At 33.7% G+C, this 19,029-nt stretch overlaps 1 protein-coding gene across 2 annotated transcripts in view; it reads left to right on the top strand.

The window, feature by feature from the left end:
* LOC106120647 (paired box protein Pax-6) overlaps window positions 1-19,029 on the top strand; it is a 35,907-nt gene that overhangs the window by 1,921 nt on the left and 14,957 nt on the right. For both annotated transcript variants that reach the window (XM_013316013.1, XM_013316012.1), the window contains exons 2-4: window positions 2,240-2,360; window positions 2,783-2,909; window positions 4,828-5,008. In XM_013316013.1, coding sequence (XP_013171467.1) covers window positions 2,273-2,360; window positions 2,783-2,909; window positions 4,828-5,008 — 396 coding nt within the window. In that variant the 5' untranslated portion in view covers window positions 2,240-2,272. The remainder of the gene's footprint in view (window positions 1-2,239; window positions 2,361-2,782; window positions 2,910-4,827; window positions 5,009-19,029) is intronic.

Below are 19,029 nucleotides of genomic sequence, written 5' to 3'. Positions count from 1 at the left end.
TGGAGTCGCGGGCGACAGCTATTTACTAAATACTTTATCATACCATGTTTATAATCTGTTACATAGTCGATGTTTTGTTAATGACATTGTTAACACGATTGTTTTTGTGTTCATCAATCACAGCTTAATGATGCTTGGAAAGACTGAATTAATTTAATTAAATATAATCAATTCAGTATATTTATCATACGAATAATTTAAATACGATCATGTTTAACGTACATTTTTATCATTTTGCTATGTAAAAACAACATAGCGTCCAAGTGACTAAGAAAATTTCATCTTCAATTATATCACGTAAGGATAAAAAAATATGTGAAAAAGAACTTCAATCACTAAAGTCTGAAGTTAGGTTTTTTTAAAAACTAAAAATGAATTTTAAAAGTCGGAATTCGAATAAAAATTACATACCATCTTCAACTGCCTCTTTGTATTTTGAATAAAGTTTAGAAATTAATTCGTAAGAAACATTTGGCTCTGTGGAAATGGCCAAAACCCTTTGTACTAGAATGAATACGTAGAAAAAATGTAACGTACAGAAAAGCGAAATCCAATGATTAATCAAACAAAAGTAAATCATTTTATAAACTACATAACCTCAAAACTTTAGTACGCATGTAACTGATTAAAATCCGTGCTTGAATGCTTGCATGAGATTTAATTATTAACAATTTTGTGATTGGGCATCGATTATAAACATTTCCAATTGTTACGAATACCAAGCTCAACAGAAATTAATGTACCAAAAAAAACCTTTTTTTTTTAACAATTACCATTGGTGTCCACTGCATAAACTCCTGAATTATTCTTTGTGAAATCCCAATAAATGTTTGTACTGCCGTTTTGGTAGTGAAATCACACACTAATATTGCGTGGTTGCGTCGCGAGAATCGCGGTGTGCTCGCTTAGTACTCTTAATGTTGAATTGTCGACGCGAATAGTCAGTACAGGCGATGTCAACATGTCAACGTTAGAGATTTGCTCTGCCATCTTGAAAGTTGCAACGACTTTTTTCAAGATCTTGATCATAACAAACAAGTTGATGACAGATAGAAAAGTCGTCGACGCGCGCTATCTATGAGGCGCTATGGAATCGCAATGGTTTAGCGACTAAAATCAACGATTGCGAAGATTTAAGTTGCCTTGTTTACACACGGTCTTATACTTGCCAAGAATAATCTTCACAAATACTTATTGCAACTCTCTTATACAATTTCTACGTTCAGAAAAAGTTTTTCGTAACCGTAACAACGTGTTCAAGTGCCAAGTAAAAAACGTGAAGTGTCACGTAAGAGCGTCGGCCGACAACTCTCCGTGTTTGACAAACACTCGAGAGAAGTGTTTAAAAAGAACATGTCGGTTTATATCGGGTGGCTTTTTTATTTACTATAATAAAATTTAAATTACCATTTATTTAAATTAAACAAAAAAATAAAATCAATTTTAACGTCTTAAATTCAACAATAGTTTTAATTCAACTTAATTGATGAATGAAAGGTAACTATCATGATAATTAATTAAGGCAAATAGTTCAGCATGATTAATGGTAACTTATTTTCTTGAACCCATGAGTTTTCCTTCTATAAAATATTTTTTGTTGGTTATTGCATTCGAAACTATTGTCTCCAGCACTTTATTTCTACGGGTTTTCACGGTCGAAACATTTCTTTAATACAGTGTAATATCAGGTTAAGAAGAAGTATTTACCATGGGGAGTGTTCCGAAGAACTGTTTGGAACGACTCCTGCCGCAGAGTTCCGTCATCGGACGACACGACAGACCGCCACGTTCCATCCACACCACCTGGATGGCTGGCATTCCTCAACGGTGCGATTCTCGCGCAATTTCTTGCCTCGCACAGCCGCGTTGTGGAACGGTCTGTCTGTTGCAGATGTCCATGGGTGTCATTGATCACCTCGGTGTTCCTGCCGCTCGTTTGCCCCTTCTCTTTTAAAAAAAAAAGATGTCGTACAATGTTGTTAAGTTTTTTTAATTATGCGACGCAAATAATATCTGGAACAACACCCGAAACTACAAATGCGTTGCAAACCTTAATTAATGTACCTCCTCTCTTTTCTTGTAAGGTTCTTAATTGTAACTGTTTGGAAATACTGCTGCCAGTGAGTATATCATATGCTATACAATGTTGTCAGGTTGGCACAACAAGGGAGTACTTATGAAGTACAATATTCTCATGTTGGCACAACAGAGGTATACTTATGTTGAACAATATTGTCAGGTTGTCACAATAGAAGAGTACGGGGTGTACACGATGCTGCCTGCGCAGCAGCTCGCGCCCATCAGCCCCTGGCCTCCCGACGCCAACCTGCTCGACCGCATGGATGACCTCGCCCACAAAGGTAAAGGTAATGGTGACCACCATTTTGTTCTACTACCTACTACACGAGGCATCATTTAAAAGATCGAACCAAAGTTTGTTTGAGAAGTACAAAATTAACCAAGCTATGTGCAAAAAATCATTAACAAGAGTTTGATATGTCATTTAACCTAAAAATATGTCTTGGCCGTTTCGTGAGTGACGTTCACTTAATATCTCATAGTTATAAATATTAGTATTGCGTCTGCATGAAACGACCAAATCATATTTTAACATTATTTCAATGCAAAATGTTCTAACACCATTATGAAGACCTGTGTAACACAACCTGTTGCATTTACAGTCCATACATGAACATATGAGAGATGGTGATTAATTGGAGTAAGCAGGATTGTGGTGCGACAGGTCACAGCGGTGTTAACCAGCTCGGCGGGGTGTTTGTAGGAGGGAGACCGTTGCCCGACTCCACGCGGCAGAAGATTGTCGAGCTGGCGCACTCAGGCGCGCGTCCCTGCGACATCAGCCGCATCCTGCAGGTCTCCAATGGATGCGTCTCGAAGATACTCGGAAGGTCAGTTTATTGAAAGAATCAGTTCATAGTAGCCATACCTCTATCCGACTCCGCCTAGATAAATCTACATCCTACAATCTAAGGAACTTGACTTATACCACCAGTAGCCTTATCGTCAAGTTCTTTTAATCCAGACGTCTTGACCATTTTAGAAAGTGAGATATCATTGCATCCGTATTCTGTAATGCAGTTGTCACACGCGTGAAGTCAGTTAGGTTTATAAATTTTTTAAAATTAACGCTCGTTTGATCCATTCCTAAGAGGATTACTATTCAAATTTTTCCTCCGGTCTACCATTATTGACATTTATTATATGACATTATTTATAAATAGTTTAATTATATTTTCTTCAATCTTTTAGTTAATCTAATTAGAATATACTATCCACCTGTCTCTTATTTATTCGAGGTTTCCAGAAATTTAATTAGTCAATTTCGATAGATATAAAAATGACGACCGCAAAATAATTATCTACATCGCTCTCTGTTGGCAACATTATACTTAAAATATCTAAAAAATGCAGTTGGAATAGTACACCGGTGTCTAACTGGTTGTAACCACAGAATTATAGTAACCGACCGCACGTTATAGGAAAACACCACGTACGATGCAACAGACGACCAACTTATAAAGACCTCTAGAAATACTAGAATACCATCTGTATTGAGATCTAGTTATTTTAGTAGACCTTGACTATGAAGGTTTTAATTGACAAGCGTGAAATTCGAGCGGAATCTATTTTTGTAGTGACGTATGGCCTGTCGATGTACTTTTGTTTCGTACGTCTGTGGTTCGAATGTATCGGATTTATTGGTCGTTTAGTAATTGAATCCTTCATTTGAATAGTGACTTCTGGTTTAGACTACAGCAGACCAGTTTACCTGAGCTGCCAAACACCTCGATGATCGAAATCTGTCATATTTAAATTTCTATATCCAGTAAAAAATTACAAACTACTGTCCTCTATTCATGGATATATCATTTGGAAATTACAACTTTTACTTCGTTGCGACTTAACCATGCCTTCAGGAATATCATTCCTGGCAGTTCGAATCTTCACTATACCGCTACCAACTGGAACCAATTAGGCACAAAATACCCCCGCTTATAGCCCGTCCTTGTAAAGAAATAGTGTGTCAAATATTAAATGAGTTTACGTTATCCAAATCCCTTTACAAAACATATTTTACTTTAATATTACCTTAAATAACAATAATACCATTTTGTTTTTATTCAATTGTTTTAGTTTCTGTTTCTTGACCTCAATAGAAAAGCTCGTTTGTGTTACAATGAATATTAAATTAAATTATTTTTTAATTACCTCCTTGGCTATATTATTTGACGACAGCTGGTCGATAACACGAAGTGGATCCCGGCATTGAACCTGATACGTCCCGGTCGTAACCCGATACCGCACTACCCCTGACAACGCTATTACCTGTGCCAACCTATCGCTTTCCTAACACACTATTAATCAATAATTAATATTAAATAATAGCTGAGGTTCACAATTCGTTGGCGTGGAATTAAAACTCAGGATTAACTTCTATTCTAACACGAATAAAACAAATCTATTAGTAATCATACATTTTTAAGGTGTTAAATTCAACCTGTGCCATACACCAGACAATTATATGTTTTTGGTCTCAATTTGCATCTAGATATATTAAAGCCTTTTGGAGTTATCTGGTTACAAACATAAATCTAAAAAAATCGTATTAACGTAACAACAGAGTCAGTCCTCAATAATCTTAGTATTCCCATTCTTACTTTCTTACCAATATTATAAATGAGAAAGTTAAGATGGATGTATACAGGTAACACGAAAACGGATGAACTTACTTCTTTTTTTAAATATTCAAAATCGCGCGCAATAGCTAGTCTGTATACAAATTTCTAAAAGTAACTCTTTTCGCAGGTATTACGAGACGGGGTCAATTAGGCCTCGTGCGATAGGCGGCTCGAAGCCGCGAGTAGCTACCGCGGAAGTGGTCAGTAAGATCGCCCAGTACAAGCGCGAGTGTCCTTCGATCTTCGCCTGGGAGATCAGGGACCGTCTGCTCAGCGAAGGAGTTTGTACTTCTGACAACATACCAAGTGTAAGTATTATTTTATGATATTATTAAAATACATTATGCTCGTATGGCAATGGAAATACGCTCTGGACTATTGATTGATGATTCCTGGATGGTTCGACGTTCAGTCGTTTTTAACTGAGATTGTGTTCAAATTAATTTAATTGTCGTTTTATTTTATTTTTATTTCTACTTAGGTAGACTACAAGGGTAGACTTTTTTAGTTTAAAAAACTGTTTTTTTAAAGTAGATACGAATTTTTTATAAACATTCCAGACGCAAAAATAAATCCGATGAAATATGTACCGTCGTTTTACCAAGACGCCATTCTAAAGTATGAAAAATACGAAAGGGCGACTCGTAAAGTACAATGGTGCAGCCATACCTATAGTGAGGCTATATACAGGATGCTATAACGCCTTATCTTCCCCGGCATTATACAGGACTCCCCTTTTTGTTTCCCCCTCCCCTCCCCCTACGCTTCGTGGCAAAACAATATGACGTTATAACTTTTTTCTTCATCTTTTTTCCTTTTTTGAATACGAAGCCGCTACCTATTGGAACATCCTTTAGACGGATCCGATATCGTACGCTATACGGACATAAAAGCTGATGCGATAATAAGAATGTCTGTATTTCTTATTTGATACATGTGGCAACACTATTCAAATAAAAACTTTATAAATAAAACCTCCTTTCAGTGCAAACTTTTCTTTTTAATAATTCATGTTTTATAAACAAACTTTTTACTGCCAAATGTAAGAGTCCTTAAAGGTTATGATGCGCAAAATACTAAATTACAGAACATAACGAAAGCACAGCTCGCTCATTATGCATCTCGAATCGCAAAAAAATTCTTAAACACCCTTTCGGATGTCACCCCTCGCGAAATACTTAACATAAATTAATTAAGAAATTCGCACAATCACCCTGTTGCTGACGGTTTGACGAAAAAAACTGTACTAAGTACTCTCCACCGAGAATATCGAGAAAAACATAAAACCGAAATGGAGGGTAAAGAACGAGACGGTATTATGAAATTATAATAAGTGCGAAAGAGTTGGGCGGCTATCTCTTTTCCCAACGTCTGAAGGGTGGTGAGGGGAAGAGGCGATTTTGACACGGTATGAATAAAGAAAATATGAAAGCTTTTGTTGCCGTAAAAATTCCTGTACAGGGGATAAAGTCTTTAAGTTATCAGAGGGAGCCTTCAAGGGAGGTTTAAGGTAGGCGCGTATAGACAGGTGCTTTATGTGGGGCGGTTACGTCTCGTATTTATTGAGTATCGATACATAAATATATATACGTGTGTATATTATTTATGAGGGTTCTTAAGCGTTGAATATATTAACGTCGCGATCGCTCGGTGCGTGCCTCATCGACATCGACGTATGATTTCGTTACTCGGTAAGAAAATTAATATTTATGGAGAATGTGTGGGCTCCGTGTCTGGCTTATTTTGACATGAAGACATCAGTGACACATTCAAGCCACCTAAATACATTAATAAATGTCGTACCAAAAGATTAATTGATATTAATAAAAGTTAATACTTGTGTATGCCTTCTATTCGTTAATAAAGAGACTGTACTGGTGTGGTGATATTGCCATAAAATTGTTTAAAAAAAGAAAAAGTCTTTTTTATTTTTAAAGACGCGAAACTTTTTCTCTTTACTTTTTATATGGCTTTTCAGTTTGATTTTAAAATAAAAGATTTTTTTCGTTAATTTCAACATAAGTAGAGGCCTAATGAATAACAAGTACATCCAAAGCTGATAAGCTTTACTGTAACAACCCTTGACTAAAGCGGCACTAACAAAGCTAAACTCCGTTAAGTCACCCTTAACGATTCCTTTTGTTATTGAATTTTTGTCCTTTATGTGATAAAAATACAGTTTAGTTTCAATTATCGTGAAAAATGCGAGGTAAGGGGGTCAATTGTTGTGAGATAGTGGGGTCATATCGGTGCATGGCATGCGTTCCCGTAGCAAATCACTTCCGGACCACTAAATCCAGGCCAAATTAATGCATTTAGCACGCTCCCTTCGACACTTTAACTGGGGTTGACAACTTTATTTTATTATTACGCGATATTTTCTTGTCATGACAGTTGTCGATTTTTTAACAGAAAGGGCGAGAAACGCGTTGCCCAAAGTATATTTATTTTAGCAATTTATAGTATTTTTTTTTCGGTAAATACTCTTGAATAATAAAAAATACATAAAAAAATTAATAAGTACATAATTATTTACACATAAAATGTATTTTAAGAATATCCATGTTAAGCTATTACTACATTTTACAATAACAAAACCTCGATTAAAACACTTAAATTGGAATGGTTTCTTATTGTGTTTGAGTATTTTGCAAATCTTAATAACGAACTGACATTAATCCTTTTTAAAAATAGTAAATCGTATTAAAATTTTTAACATCCATAATTGAATTCGTAACCAAAGCTATAAATAAACAAACAAAATAAACTTATCTTGGATGTAACACGACTTTCGGTTATTTGTTATCGCACTTCACTTTAAGTCAAACTATCCGCTATTTGATTGAACTTTGTCGGCACTGACTGATAATTCCTTTATATTATGTAGTTGAAAAGTTGAAAGTAATCCCGAAGTAAAACAACTAAATAAATATCTTGTTCAGAGCACTGATTTAAAATATCATTAAACATCATATCAGTATCGGCGATCTCACAGCGCAAGGGGATGTGCAGCACAAATTGTAACAAAGGAGACGTGGAAAGAAGATTATCGGAGATGACGCGTGGCGGACACGTGGCATGCATGTGGTCACATATAGTTACGTTTACCCTATCTCACTACATACAAACAAAATTTAACTTTAAAAATAAGTATGTAGAGTTCATGTTTGGTTGCAGAAAAGTCAAGTAAGATTTAATAAAAAGTTACTAACCATATTAGACTGTGTTACAAAGAAATAAGGTTGTTATTACTTTGTGTTGTGGTTTTATGTATGTTACTTAAAAGTAAGAAGTGTTGGAGGGAAATTAATACCACAATTCGTTGGATTTAAGGCTTACATTCATATTGAGTGCAATTGTTAGCAAATAAATAGATACAATTGTAGCGATTGTCTTGTCATTGCTATTGTTTGTTTCTGTCACTCGCCATAAGTAGCTTCGGGGCCAATAAAATGTTTATTTTTTAAACCAACTATCTCCTCGCCCCAACTTCGCACGGATACAAACTTGTACTGCCTTCTATCTAACCAACTTATTTTATTCTGACGAATATACAAATTGACGCATTTTAATTTTCAATAACAAATATTCTTGTCAATGTTGTTATGATATAAGTTATCCTATCTTTAAGGTTGGACCAAATTACACATTTTCACCAAAATTAATTATGATTCATTCAGTTTCAGGTTGTATCACGGATCTTTTTTATATTTGCAAAACGAAAGCATGTCAAACCACGGTCAAAAATTAGTATAATAAGTTATAAGTACAATAAAACATATAGTGCTGGGATATTCAAAAATTAATTACATAAACACATAATAACAATTCGTAAGATTTTTTATATTATTTAGTTTTATTTTTAGTTTGGTTTAGTTTTAGTACATAGTTTATTTAATATAGTATTAATTAATTCATTTATTTTGTAGTGGTTACTTATTTAGTAAAATTATATTTTAATTCATAATTAGGTTAATATAGGATAATAGAAATATTCAATAAAAGTAATACGTAAGTCTCAATATCTCACGATATATTTAGAATGAGTTAATTACAAGGTTCGAATCCAATAAACATGGCTCACGATCGCGGCGGGCGGCCGGCACGCGGGCACAATACGAAGATTATCTCAGGATTACGAATATTGTGCAATATTGCTCCGCCTATTCATATTTTGCTGTACTTAAAATGTACTTGAATTGAGGATTTTATTTTATTTTAGTTATAAAGTAATTACAAACTCTTTAATTTTTATCACAAGTGAAAATTTCGTAAAATTTTACGTTTAGAAAATGTGTGTAAACTCTTTTCTACTCTTCTAGAAAAAAATGTAGAGTATACTCTGGAAAAGGAGTTTTTTTTAATAACTAATATCATCATTATAGGTTTTAACTTACAAGACGAACAATAATCAAATCAGTTTTTGAAGTTAACTTAAACATTTAAAATACAATAAAACCTTTTAAAATCATAACGCGTAATAACAATAATGAAAGATAACGTATAAAAATTGCGTGTCCCGCGCGGGGTAGATGCGGGGTGCTGAGGGACGAGGGGGGCGCACGTGTAGCTACGATGCTTATCTCGCTTCGCTTGTCACCCTACACTGCCTACCCCGCTTTATTTCAAACTGTACGCACCGAACATTGGCCATGGGATTTTAAACATGGAATCAATATTTTTATGACTGTTTATGACTGTGGCATCAAAAACTGCGAAAATATGAGCCAACTATCAACACCCATTGTCTTGTAATAAAGGAATTTAAGATTGAATTTGTAAATAATGTGAAACGTCATGTTATCTATAAGATATTTGTAATCATAAGAATAGTATATAATTATCACCTATTCATACATTATGTGTATGTATATTGAGAAGCAGATTGAGAGTATCAAGGCAGAATCACGCAGTGTTCGCCTTCGAAATGATCGTCGCTCGATGTACAGTCAACAAAAACAAATCATTCTGTTTCTCAGAATAGGATTGCAATAGTTTACTACTAACCAATACTTACTTCTTTTCGTTTTAAATAAAATCATGACTCTAAAACTAAGAAATTCATAGGCGCTGCAGTGCCCTCGCTGAAATACATAATCGAACCCACTGATCGTACCATTACAGTGAAATTACTAGGGTAACCCTTGAAATTGTCTGTGGTCTTACACTTTCAAGCTAATTTTTGTAAATGTAATTATAACTTGTTAACTCTTTTGAGCACCGTACTTGTGTCCCCCTGATACAAACTTACGTACATCAACAGATACTTGATAAGATAAAATACACGATTAGTATTTAGTTATTACAACATATTGGGGAACTTTGTTCGATTTGATACAAAGGGTGTTTAAAATGTGAAGATCTAATAAATTACAAATAAAATACTAACTTCCGCCCGCAAATTCGTTAGCGATTTTTTTTTCTTTTTTGTTATGTTTATAACCACTGAAAATCTTGACATTTAAATTACAATTTTTTATTACTTCTTGCTTACAAATTTTTAATTTTTTTTTTCTATATCTGCAACTCTATGATGTGATATTTTGAATGAAGCTATATTTAATAGTTTGAATATTTATTAAATAGATAAGCAAATCTTAAACTTTGTAGGTTTACCACAAGTATTATTTAAAGTATCCTTATTTGTTTACATAGCTAAGACTTGGCAGGAGCCGTGGCCCGCGAGGCATTCTTAGGCTGATACGGCTGACTGCACATCAAACGGTCCAAACTCCTAGCACTACATAACATCATAATCAGCCGTTTAGGCATTCTTTGATAAACAACATGAACGTCTTCAAGGGGAGAATTTAATTTGGCTGTCTCTCGGCTTTGTCTGCTCAAAGATTTAGATTTATTTATACATATTAAATTCATCTTATTTTGTTTATGTATTAAGGTAGAATTATTGTTAATTAATCTGAATGAATCATCGTTGGTTTCTGACACCAAAATCGCTGTATTAATATACCAACAACCATCTCATTATCTTTGACGGAATAGAGATATGTTTTACACAGGAATTTTATTCTCAGAAACCAACGATTAATTATGTGAATGAGTGAATGAATATGCATTTTATTAAATTATCACTTGTCCGTCTATCAAACAAAGAATTTGATTTATTTAATATTTTCGTAAAGTATTTAATATTTAAACCAAATAATGTTAATGTTTAAAGAAAATCCAAGATCCCCTCTTCTCATTTTTATTTGTTTTTAAACTGCTGACAACAACGCGTACGGTATTTGAATAAAGTCACATAGAGTAGGGTGCCTCCCCTGGCGCAGCGCATTCAAAATATCGACATATGTTGTGCGTTTTACGCAGTTTTAATTTTAATCCACTCTCAGCACTTTACATATGAAATTCATTCCAGTTATCGATTCGATACACCACTAGTTTATACGAATATCGATACCTTTTGAATTATGTTTAATCTTTTATTGTTCTTTCTAAATAATTATATATTTTTCAACTTCAAACGTTTTTACGTATATTTATGATAACTTTGATTACTATTTATAATAAGATAATTTTTAAAAGCGTAATTATTAATATTCCTTTATTACCATTTTTTCCTATAAGATTAAAAAAAAGTATTTTTTTCGTATTTAATCTTTATCACCTAGCAAAGATCAACAATCACATTACTTTTTATCGCAGTTAGTCAGAAATCTACACTAAGAGGGACCTTTGTGACTCTGAGTGCGGCTGTCAACATTAATTAAACAATTAAAGTTTGTAGATTTCCAAATCTCGATAATCTGTTTTGTTAGTACAAAGCGCTCACCGATATTGCCTTATTATCGGATGACTAATGCGAATATCGCCATTTGTGGTGCACAGACAGACGCACCAATTCATTAGCCAAATCTCGCTTTGCATTCCACACGATCCGTGATCGTAATCAACGAATAGAATAGATATGATAAGAAGATGTATGAAGGTCTTTTATTTTCGCTTATCATTTTATAAAGGTTAAGAAATTTTTTGATGATTAAATACGTAATTAATTTTAGAAAAATACAGACAAATATATAATAAATTCTTCATTGACTTCTTAAAGTTAAACGTTAAAGTCTTTTGTACGCCGTAGCATGCTACGACGTAGGTAACTGCTACGCATTTCTATTCATATAATTAATATGAAATATTTTTATTTATTGCTTATATTCCCGTAAAAGTAAGATCTTTTAAATTTTACTATTAAATTAGCACTAGGTGTTGTTATCTGTAATTGTTTTCAAGTCCAACTTTATAAGAGTGAAGTAAGTAAGTAAGTAAGAATAAGAAAGAGAGTACGCAATTCCAGAAGCCATCGTTTTTTCGGTGATTTTATCTTAAGCGATCTCTATTATATGGCAAGGTTGTTGCTTGGAATCGTGGAAGCTTAATAACTTTTGTTTCGTATCATCTTAAAGTGATGCATGACATACCTGTTGATGTTACTTACAGTTTATCTCTATTCTTAGTTACAATCCTCACCACCGCTACCAATACCTACCTTTAACGCCAAAATGGCAAAAATCATATAAGCACAAAATACTGTAGTCCATAGCCTGTCCATGTACAGAATTATATACATTAGAAGTCATTGCTATTCAGCATCTATAATGAGCATAAGGCAGTTTTTCCCCATTGTTATATTACAAGACAAAAAATATACTTTTTAATGACATAGTCAAATTCACACAAAAGATCATGCCAGCCTGACATGATTTCCGCACTAAGCTCATCACCAAAATGGTATCGCAATCATTAATAGATACCATAGAGTACCCTCTTCGAGTTAACACATGAGTTATGACTTATTACTGCCCCAAACAGCGTGCGACGTGTAATAGCCCCTGTGCGAATCAAATGACATGTCAATGCATTGTCACCTCTGCGATTTACGTCTGTGGTAACTGCACACACTAAATAGGGATGACCTACGGTGACCATGTTATTACATTTTGAGAGACTGTTCTTTTAAACAATTGAGAAAATTTGTCTAATCATACTTCATACTGATATTATAAATGCAAATGTTAGGATGTATATATAAGATAGAAGGATGTTTGTTAGAAGGTATCGCCAGAACGGCTGGATGGATATCTCTGAAATTTGGCAAAGACATAGAGAGCCTGCGAGAACAAATAGGCTACTAAGTTTTTTAATTCCGCGCGAACGGAATCGCGGGAGACAGCTAGTATTGAAATAAAGGACATGGATCTTTTTGACACGAATTCACGATTTGAAAAGTAGGAGGAATCTACTGTTTTATTAGTGCCGATGTACTCATGATCTAGATTTATCCAGATTTGTTTTTGCTCCTTTTATGGTTTTATCTCAAGTTTTAATTTAATTTTCAGTTTATTAGTTTCTCAAGAACATCATAGCTATACTATACTATGTTCTAATACTTTCTTAAAGTATTAACATTTTTACAATTCGAATATGTGTAACCCTTAACTCATGGTGACCCTAGGATGACCGCTACTGTCTCTTTTACTCGTATTACTAAAAGCGCATTCTCTCTCAACAGATATTTATTATAATTTTATGCGGCGTCCACACTCTAGTGTCTCTTTTGTGTATTTAAACGATGTTCTTGTCGGGGCTTTTGTTGTTAGAGGGTGACTATTGCAGTGGGTTTCGATTACAGTGAGACTTGTTTTAATACATATTGTCATCCCTTATATTTTCATGAAAAAAATAGAGACAAGAATATGTGTGACAGTAGCCGAAACCTGTTTTAATAGTAGCTATCGAGATCTCTCCGCTCTTGAATATTTATGATTTTTTTTTTGAAGAATCGGATGCTAGATTTAATTTGGTGATTATGCAGTGTCAGTTGTCCGTAATTATAGTAGTTATTGCGCCGCAAATATGTTAATATGTAAGCGTATAGTGCGTAGTAATTCATTTTATTCTTTATAGCAAAGAGTGTTATTTGTAATTTACATAGAGTTTTAGTCAGACTATTAGTTTAGTTATATAGTTTCTCACATTTGTTTCTTTATACTAAAAACTTAATAATTAAACCGCGGGTTGAATTCCTTTTTCGGACTTTTATTGAAAATCTACTTTTACAAATTGTTTTCTGTTGTAATTTCAATCTTACTAATATTATAAATGCGAATGTTTAGATGCATGGATGCTTGTTTAAAGATCTCCAGAACGGCTGAACGGATCTCGATGAAATTGGGCATACATATAGAACATAGTCTGGAAGAACACATAGGCTACTTAATTATGTTTTTTGGAGTCGCGGGTGGCAGCTAGTCTATATATAAAAATCAATTAATGTTCATTAGTCTCGCTAAAACTCGAGAAGGGGTGAACAGATTTATCTTATCTTGGTCTTGAAATGTTTGTGTAGGTCTAGCGAATTATTGCTGGGAACTAATTAAGTTTTTATTCATACCACGAGGACGGAGTTGCGGGCGACAGCTATTATGTTATAAACAATAAAACTTTTTCTCATTACGGCTATTAAAAGTAAAACACACATTTAAAACGTTTCTAAGAATAAAACTAAACGAGGACCTATTGTGAAAAAAAAATGTGTTACATAGGACCGTTATAAAGTTGACATTCTGATTCATTCGAGCGTTCATCCCCGTGCCGTATGCAATAATACACACTATTATATTATTTTAAATAATAATAACGGTTACGATTATTATTGTCATTAAAATAAAATTATTATTAGCGTCGATTTACACAGCAGTTGACGTGGCAAACACAATTGACTTTTGCCATTTGGTTGCCTCTCAAAGATGTTCTTATTTAATTGTATTGACCCTTCGGCTGTTTTCACCTCATTATTGTTCAATATTTTATTCACAATACACCATATTGACTTTTATTTTTGCACTAAAGAATATATAATCCATACAAGTCTTTGAACGTCTTGTAAGTAGGGCCTTTCTACTGGTAACTATGACCTGTGGCTGACAACAACGCCTGTTTAATTATGTTTGAATACAGAAGTTTGGATGGACTGTATGTAAGAGAATATGCGTAAGGGAATGAATTGAGATATGGCTTATAAAGATGTATGAAAGAGTACATACTGAGTTGACCCTCCGTAGAGACGAAGGCAGGTTGATGATGATTACGATTACGATTTTCAAAAATATGTTATCTTATGTTTTTAAAGAGAGTGAAAGAGACAAAAATATATTTGTGTACAGGTTTTTCGGCAGTGGAAACACACACAAGTGCCCACTCTATGAAATCTACTATTAATAAACATATCAAGTACTTTTAGTATAATAGTTTTGAAATAAATGCAATATTAAAAATATTTTGATAAAACACATCTTTTTCTTTAAGAGAAAATAATTTTAAAAGACATGAAGTTTGTAGAATTGTCGTGGTTAATATTTTTTATAAATTAATAATTTAAATCTGTTTATTTCATCGTCTGACATGACAATTACTCAGTCTCACTTCAGGCCCTATTATCTCTCACCAGCGACGCGTAACGCACAAATCTCCCGTCCTTCCTATAATGTTGGGATATAAAAATAAATCAATAATCAATTTTACGCCAGCCCGTTCGGTCCGAAGTATATTTGTTGTGATTTCACTACGGCGGCACATCTAGTGGAAAATCGCGACGATCCACGAAAAATTGAATATGATGCCAATATAAATTTGCTTTTACATATTTTTCTATCAATAATATAAAGGAAAATTTGGGAGATGTGTTCAAATTGTTTTCTAGTAGTGAATTGTAATTAAATATGAAAATAATATTTTCAAAAATGTATTTTAATTACACTTAATTTTATGTTCACTAGAAGAAATGTGCAAACTTTTATTTGATCGTTATAGTAATATAATTATATATAGTTGAACCTCGATAATCGAAAATCCAAGGGACTAAGATATTAAATTATTCAAACTTTCGTGAGACATTATACTTAACTGATATATAAACACGGCTAAACACTCACTGTCACTGTTTATATATCAGACTAAGATATTATTCGCCTTCATAGACGTTTCTCTCTAATCCGAGTTTTTGCTTATCCAGGTTCGACTGTTTTGTCACTACGGATACTGTATAATCTAACTTACTATGTAATGTAATCTAATATGTCATCCCTTAAGAAATTAACTTTGCTTTTGTATATTAAAACGAATTGTTCTAGTGTTATTTATAAATGGTATTTTATTCCAATTATTTCAAAATACTTCAACTTAAGGAAAATACTAAAATGTGTTTCCACGTGACTCCGGTATTTTGAATACAAAATAAATTACAATTCGCCATACGTACCTTACCAACGTCAAACGGTAGTCCGTAAAAAGTATGAAAGGTGCCCCTAAATACCGTGTTAGGTGAAGCGGGAAAATTATCTTATATTTGCTCAGACGCCGTGAACGTAGGGCGAGAATACTTTTCAATAAGCTTAGAGAGCGTTTTTTTATTTTATTTTATTTCGCAAGACCCGATCTTGTAGCGAGGTTTTGCGAAACGGAACGCGCAAATAAAGGGTCTCTATTGATTATATTCGATTTGCATGAACTACATTGCATTTCAAATCTAATTAGATGGAATCAATAATTAATTTTATAGACACTTCAAACATAATTATTTTATATTTATTTTAAGTTGATTAAACAATACATGTAAATTAATAGCCATTTGTACAATTAAATTATATAACCCTAATTTTATCAGTTAATTCATAGATTAATATAATTATGATAGGCAACAACAGCTGTAAAACACAGTGCGTAATTAAAATAATAGATGATGTATTCGACCTCTTTGGTATGCTAAGAGTTTCTTTTCTACCAAAGATTTCGTACTGGCACTATGTGTGGTTTCGAACAATATATATTTGCGTTTGTCTTAAATCCGCGGTTAATTTTTGTAACATTTTTAAATACTAAAATATCAAGTTACAAAGTTGAATCTCAACTATCGTATACAACGCTCGCTTACTTCACTCTTAATTTTAATGTGAGCCGAATAAAAAAGCAGTGCATTAACTGGAAGCATTGTTAGGCACAGAAGGGTCGGCAACAAAAGACAACCTGCTGGGTATTGTGCGCGGAGTCGGCACTTTGCGAGTCAATATTTTGGGTGACTTTTACTCTTCTCAGATGTTTTTCGAGCCTTTTGCAACGTAAGCGAACAACTGCTCACCTTTTTCTGTTCTCTTTAGCTGCATATCAAGCTTCTCTTTTGTTTTAAATTCTGAATTACATAGCTAAATTGGAGTGCACGGATTGTTCGTTTGAACGAACCTTTTGACTCTTGTGACTATTGTTTGATTATTTAAGTTAATAAACGGCAAGTGGCCAATATTTATAGTACAGGGTGTTCTATAACGTGCAAAACATTAAAATCTTTTTGAAAATATATATAAATTCACTGCAAATTACGGTGACTGAAGGTCATATAAGGATTTTTATTTTTTTTTATTATATCAATTTTATTTCCACTTTTGTGTAGGAGCGTCAAATCAGTAATTCAAGGGAAAAGAACCGATTAAAATAAAATTTAATTTTTATAAATATTTTTATATTTAAATATTTTTGTCCTGTAGAGGCTTTGTTCTTTATGACGAACCGGAATATATTTATTCTCGAATTTATAAATCGAATGACTAATTATTTTTTATTAAGCATTGGGAACGGAGTGCGAATTATTTTTATTCAACGATAATTCGAAAAATATCTGTCAAAAAGAAAACGCGAACAATTAAAATAAAAGCGTCCACAATGCTGGCCGGAAAGAAAGGCCGCAAATAGCGACACACCCATCGCTTAGACAAAAAAAAAAGAATTTAGCCACTCGAACGTAAGATGTCAGCGCGCGCCTTACTTAATTCGCGCCATTCCCACGATGTGAAATTTAAATTTAATTGTTGATTCGTGCATTGTTGTGTGCAATCAAAGAAACGGGTCAATAGATTTTATACAGGAATACCATTGTTTGATTGAGACTTATAGGCAGTTTGTCAATAAATATGTATTATGTTGACGCGTCACAGGGGGCGTTCTGTTTGGGGCACTGTTATACTCCAAGTCTAAGGTGCTGCGCTCGCCCTTACAATTGTGTATTGGGAATCATTTGAGAGTGAAATGATATGCGGCGATTTATTAGGTGCGTTCTCATGAACGGCCTCTTGAATGGAACATTAATTTAATGAAGAACCTATATTGAAATCAACAGTGAATGTAAACCAAAGGGCGTTTTATTGCATTAAATGCTTTATTATAATGCTATATGTCGTGTATTTAAGTAAATTTTAAATAATAGTTTAATTTTCACTATCTCACGATTTTAACTATTGTTTATGTGTCTTTTTCAACACGTTGGATACCCTATGGGATGAAGAAATGAACAATATTTATGACGTCTTTTAAACGAGTCAACGAACTCTACTAAAGTAGAGAGTAATTCGTAAGTCTGCTGCTTCCTCTGATTAATTATAATAATAGCAGGCAGATATCATTGGGAACACGACTGGCCACCCATAACCCATTGCCACCCGTGAAGAAAAACCAAAAATGTCCCACCAGTCTGCCAACTGTCATACGGCCATGTGACAGCGCGTCGAGCGGACGTGGCGCGTAACTTAGACGTAGGGCAGGAAGGCAGTAAGACGATAGACGGTATGGTAACTCGAGACGTTGCCGCGCGGTGGTCTTCGCTACTCTGTGACGGGCAGCTGACGCGATGCCCGATGGACCGAGAAAGCGAGCCGCGTTCGACGAACGAATGTAGATTTAAAAAAAACTAAAACATTTTTTTTCAGTCTATGATCCGACCATTTGACAGTTGACAGTTTTCGATAGATTTTTTTTTATTATCTGTTAAAATGAGTTTCGATATTTTAATAACTTACATCGACAAAAATTTTATCGACATTTCACAAAGTCAAGTAGACGTATTTCTTTATCCACTAGAATAGTTAAATTTATTGTATTAGAAATTTATAACAAGTCTCAGAATCTTTGCCGTGAGCGTCCGAACGGAAAAGTTATTACTTCTTTGCTTATTAGCCGTGCTGACTTCTGTAACAAAATGGAATGGAAGTTTTTAACAAGCTACTGGACGAATTAACAAAGAGTTGTACCCGATGGCTCGTGACAATTAAACGTTATTTTACTCCGCTCAAAAGAATACAAACAATATTTACATTCAATTATCACATTTCTTTATCCTTTGTCTATTAATTAACTCTTTCATTTGTTTTAATTTTTAAACAGAAAACAATCAACATTTTTTTTCTTTTAACATAAAATAAAAATCAATCATGCAATTTTCTCAACATATTTTTAAGTAATTCGTTCATCACTAATCCAGTTTACA

The sequence above is a fragment of the Papilio xuthus genome, unplaced genomic scaffold (assembly GCF_000836235.2).
Source record: "Papilio xuthus unplaced genomic scaffold, Pxut_1.1 DF826949.1, whole genome shotgun sequence".
NCBI lineage: Eukaryota > Metazoa > Arthropoda > Insecta > Lepidoptera > Papilionidae > Papilio > Papilio xuthus.
Note: the sequence above shows the minus strand (reverse complement) of the source record. Positions and strands in the feature narration are given on the sequence as shown.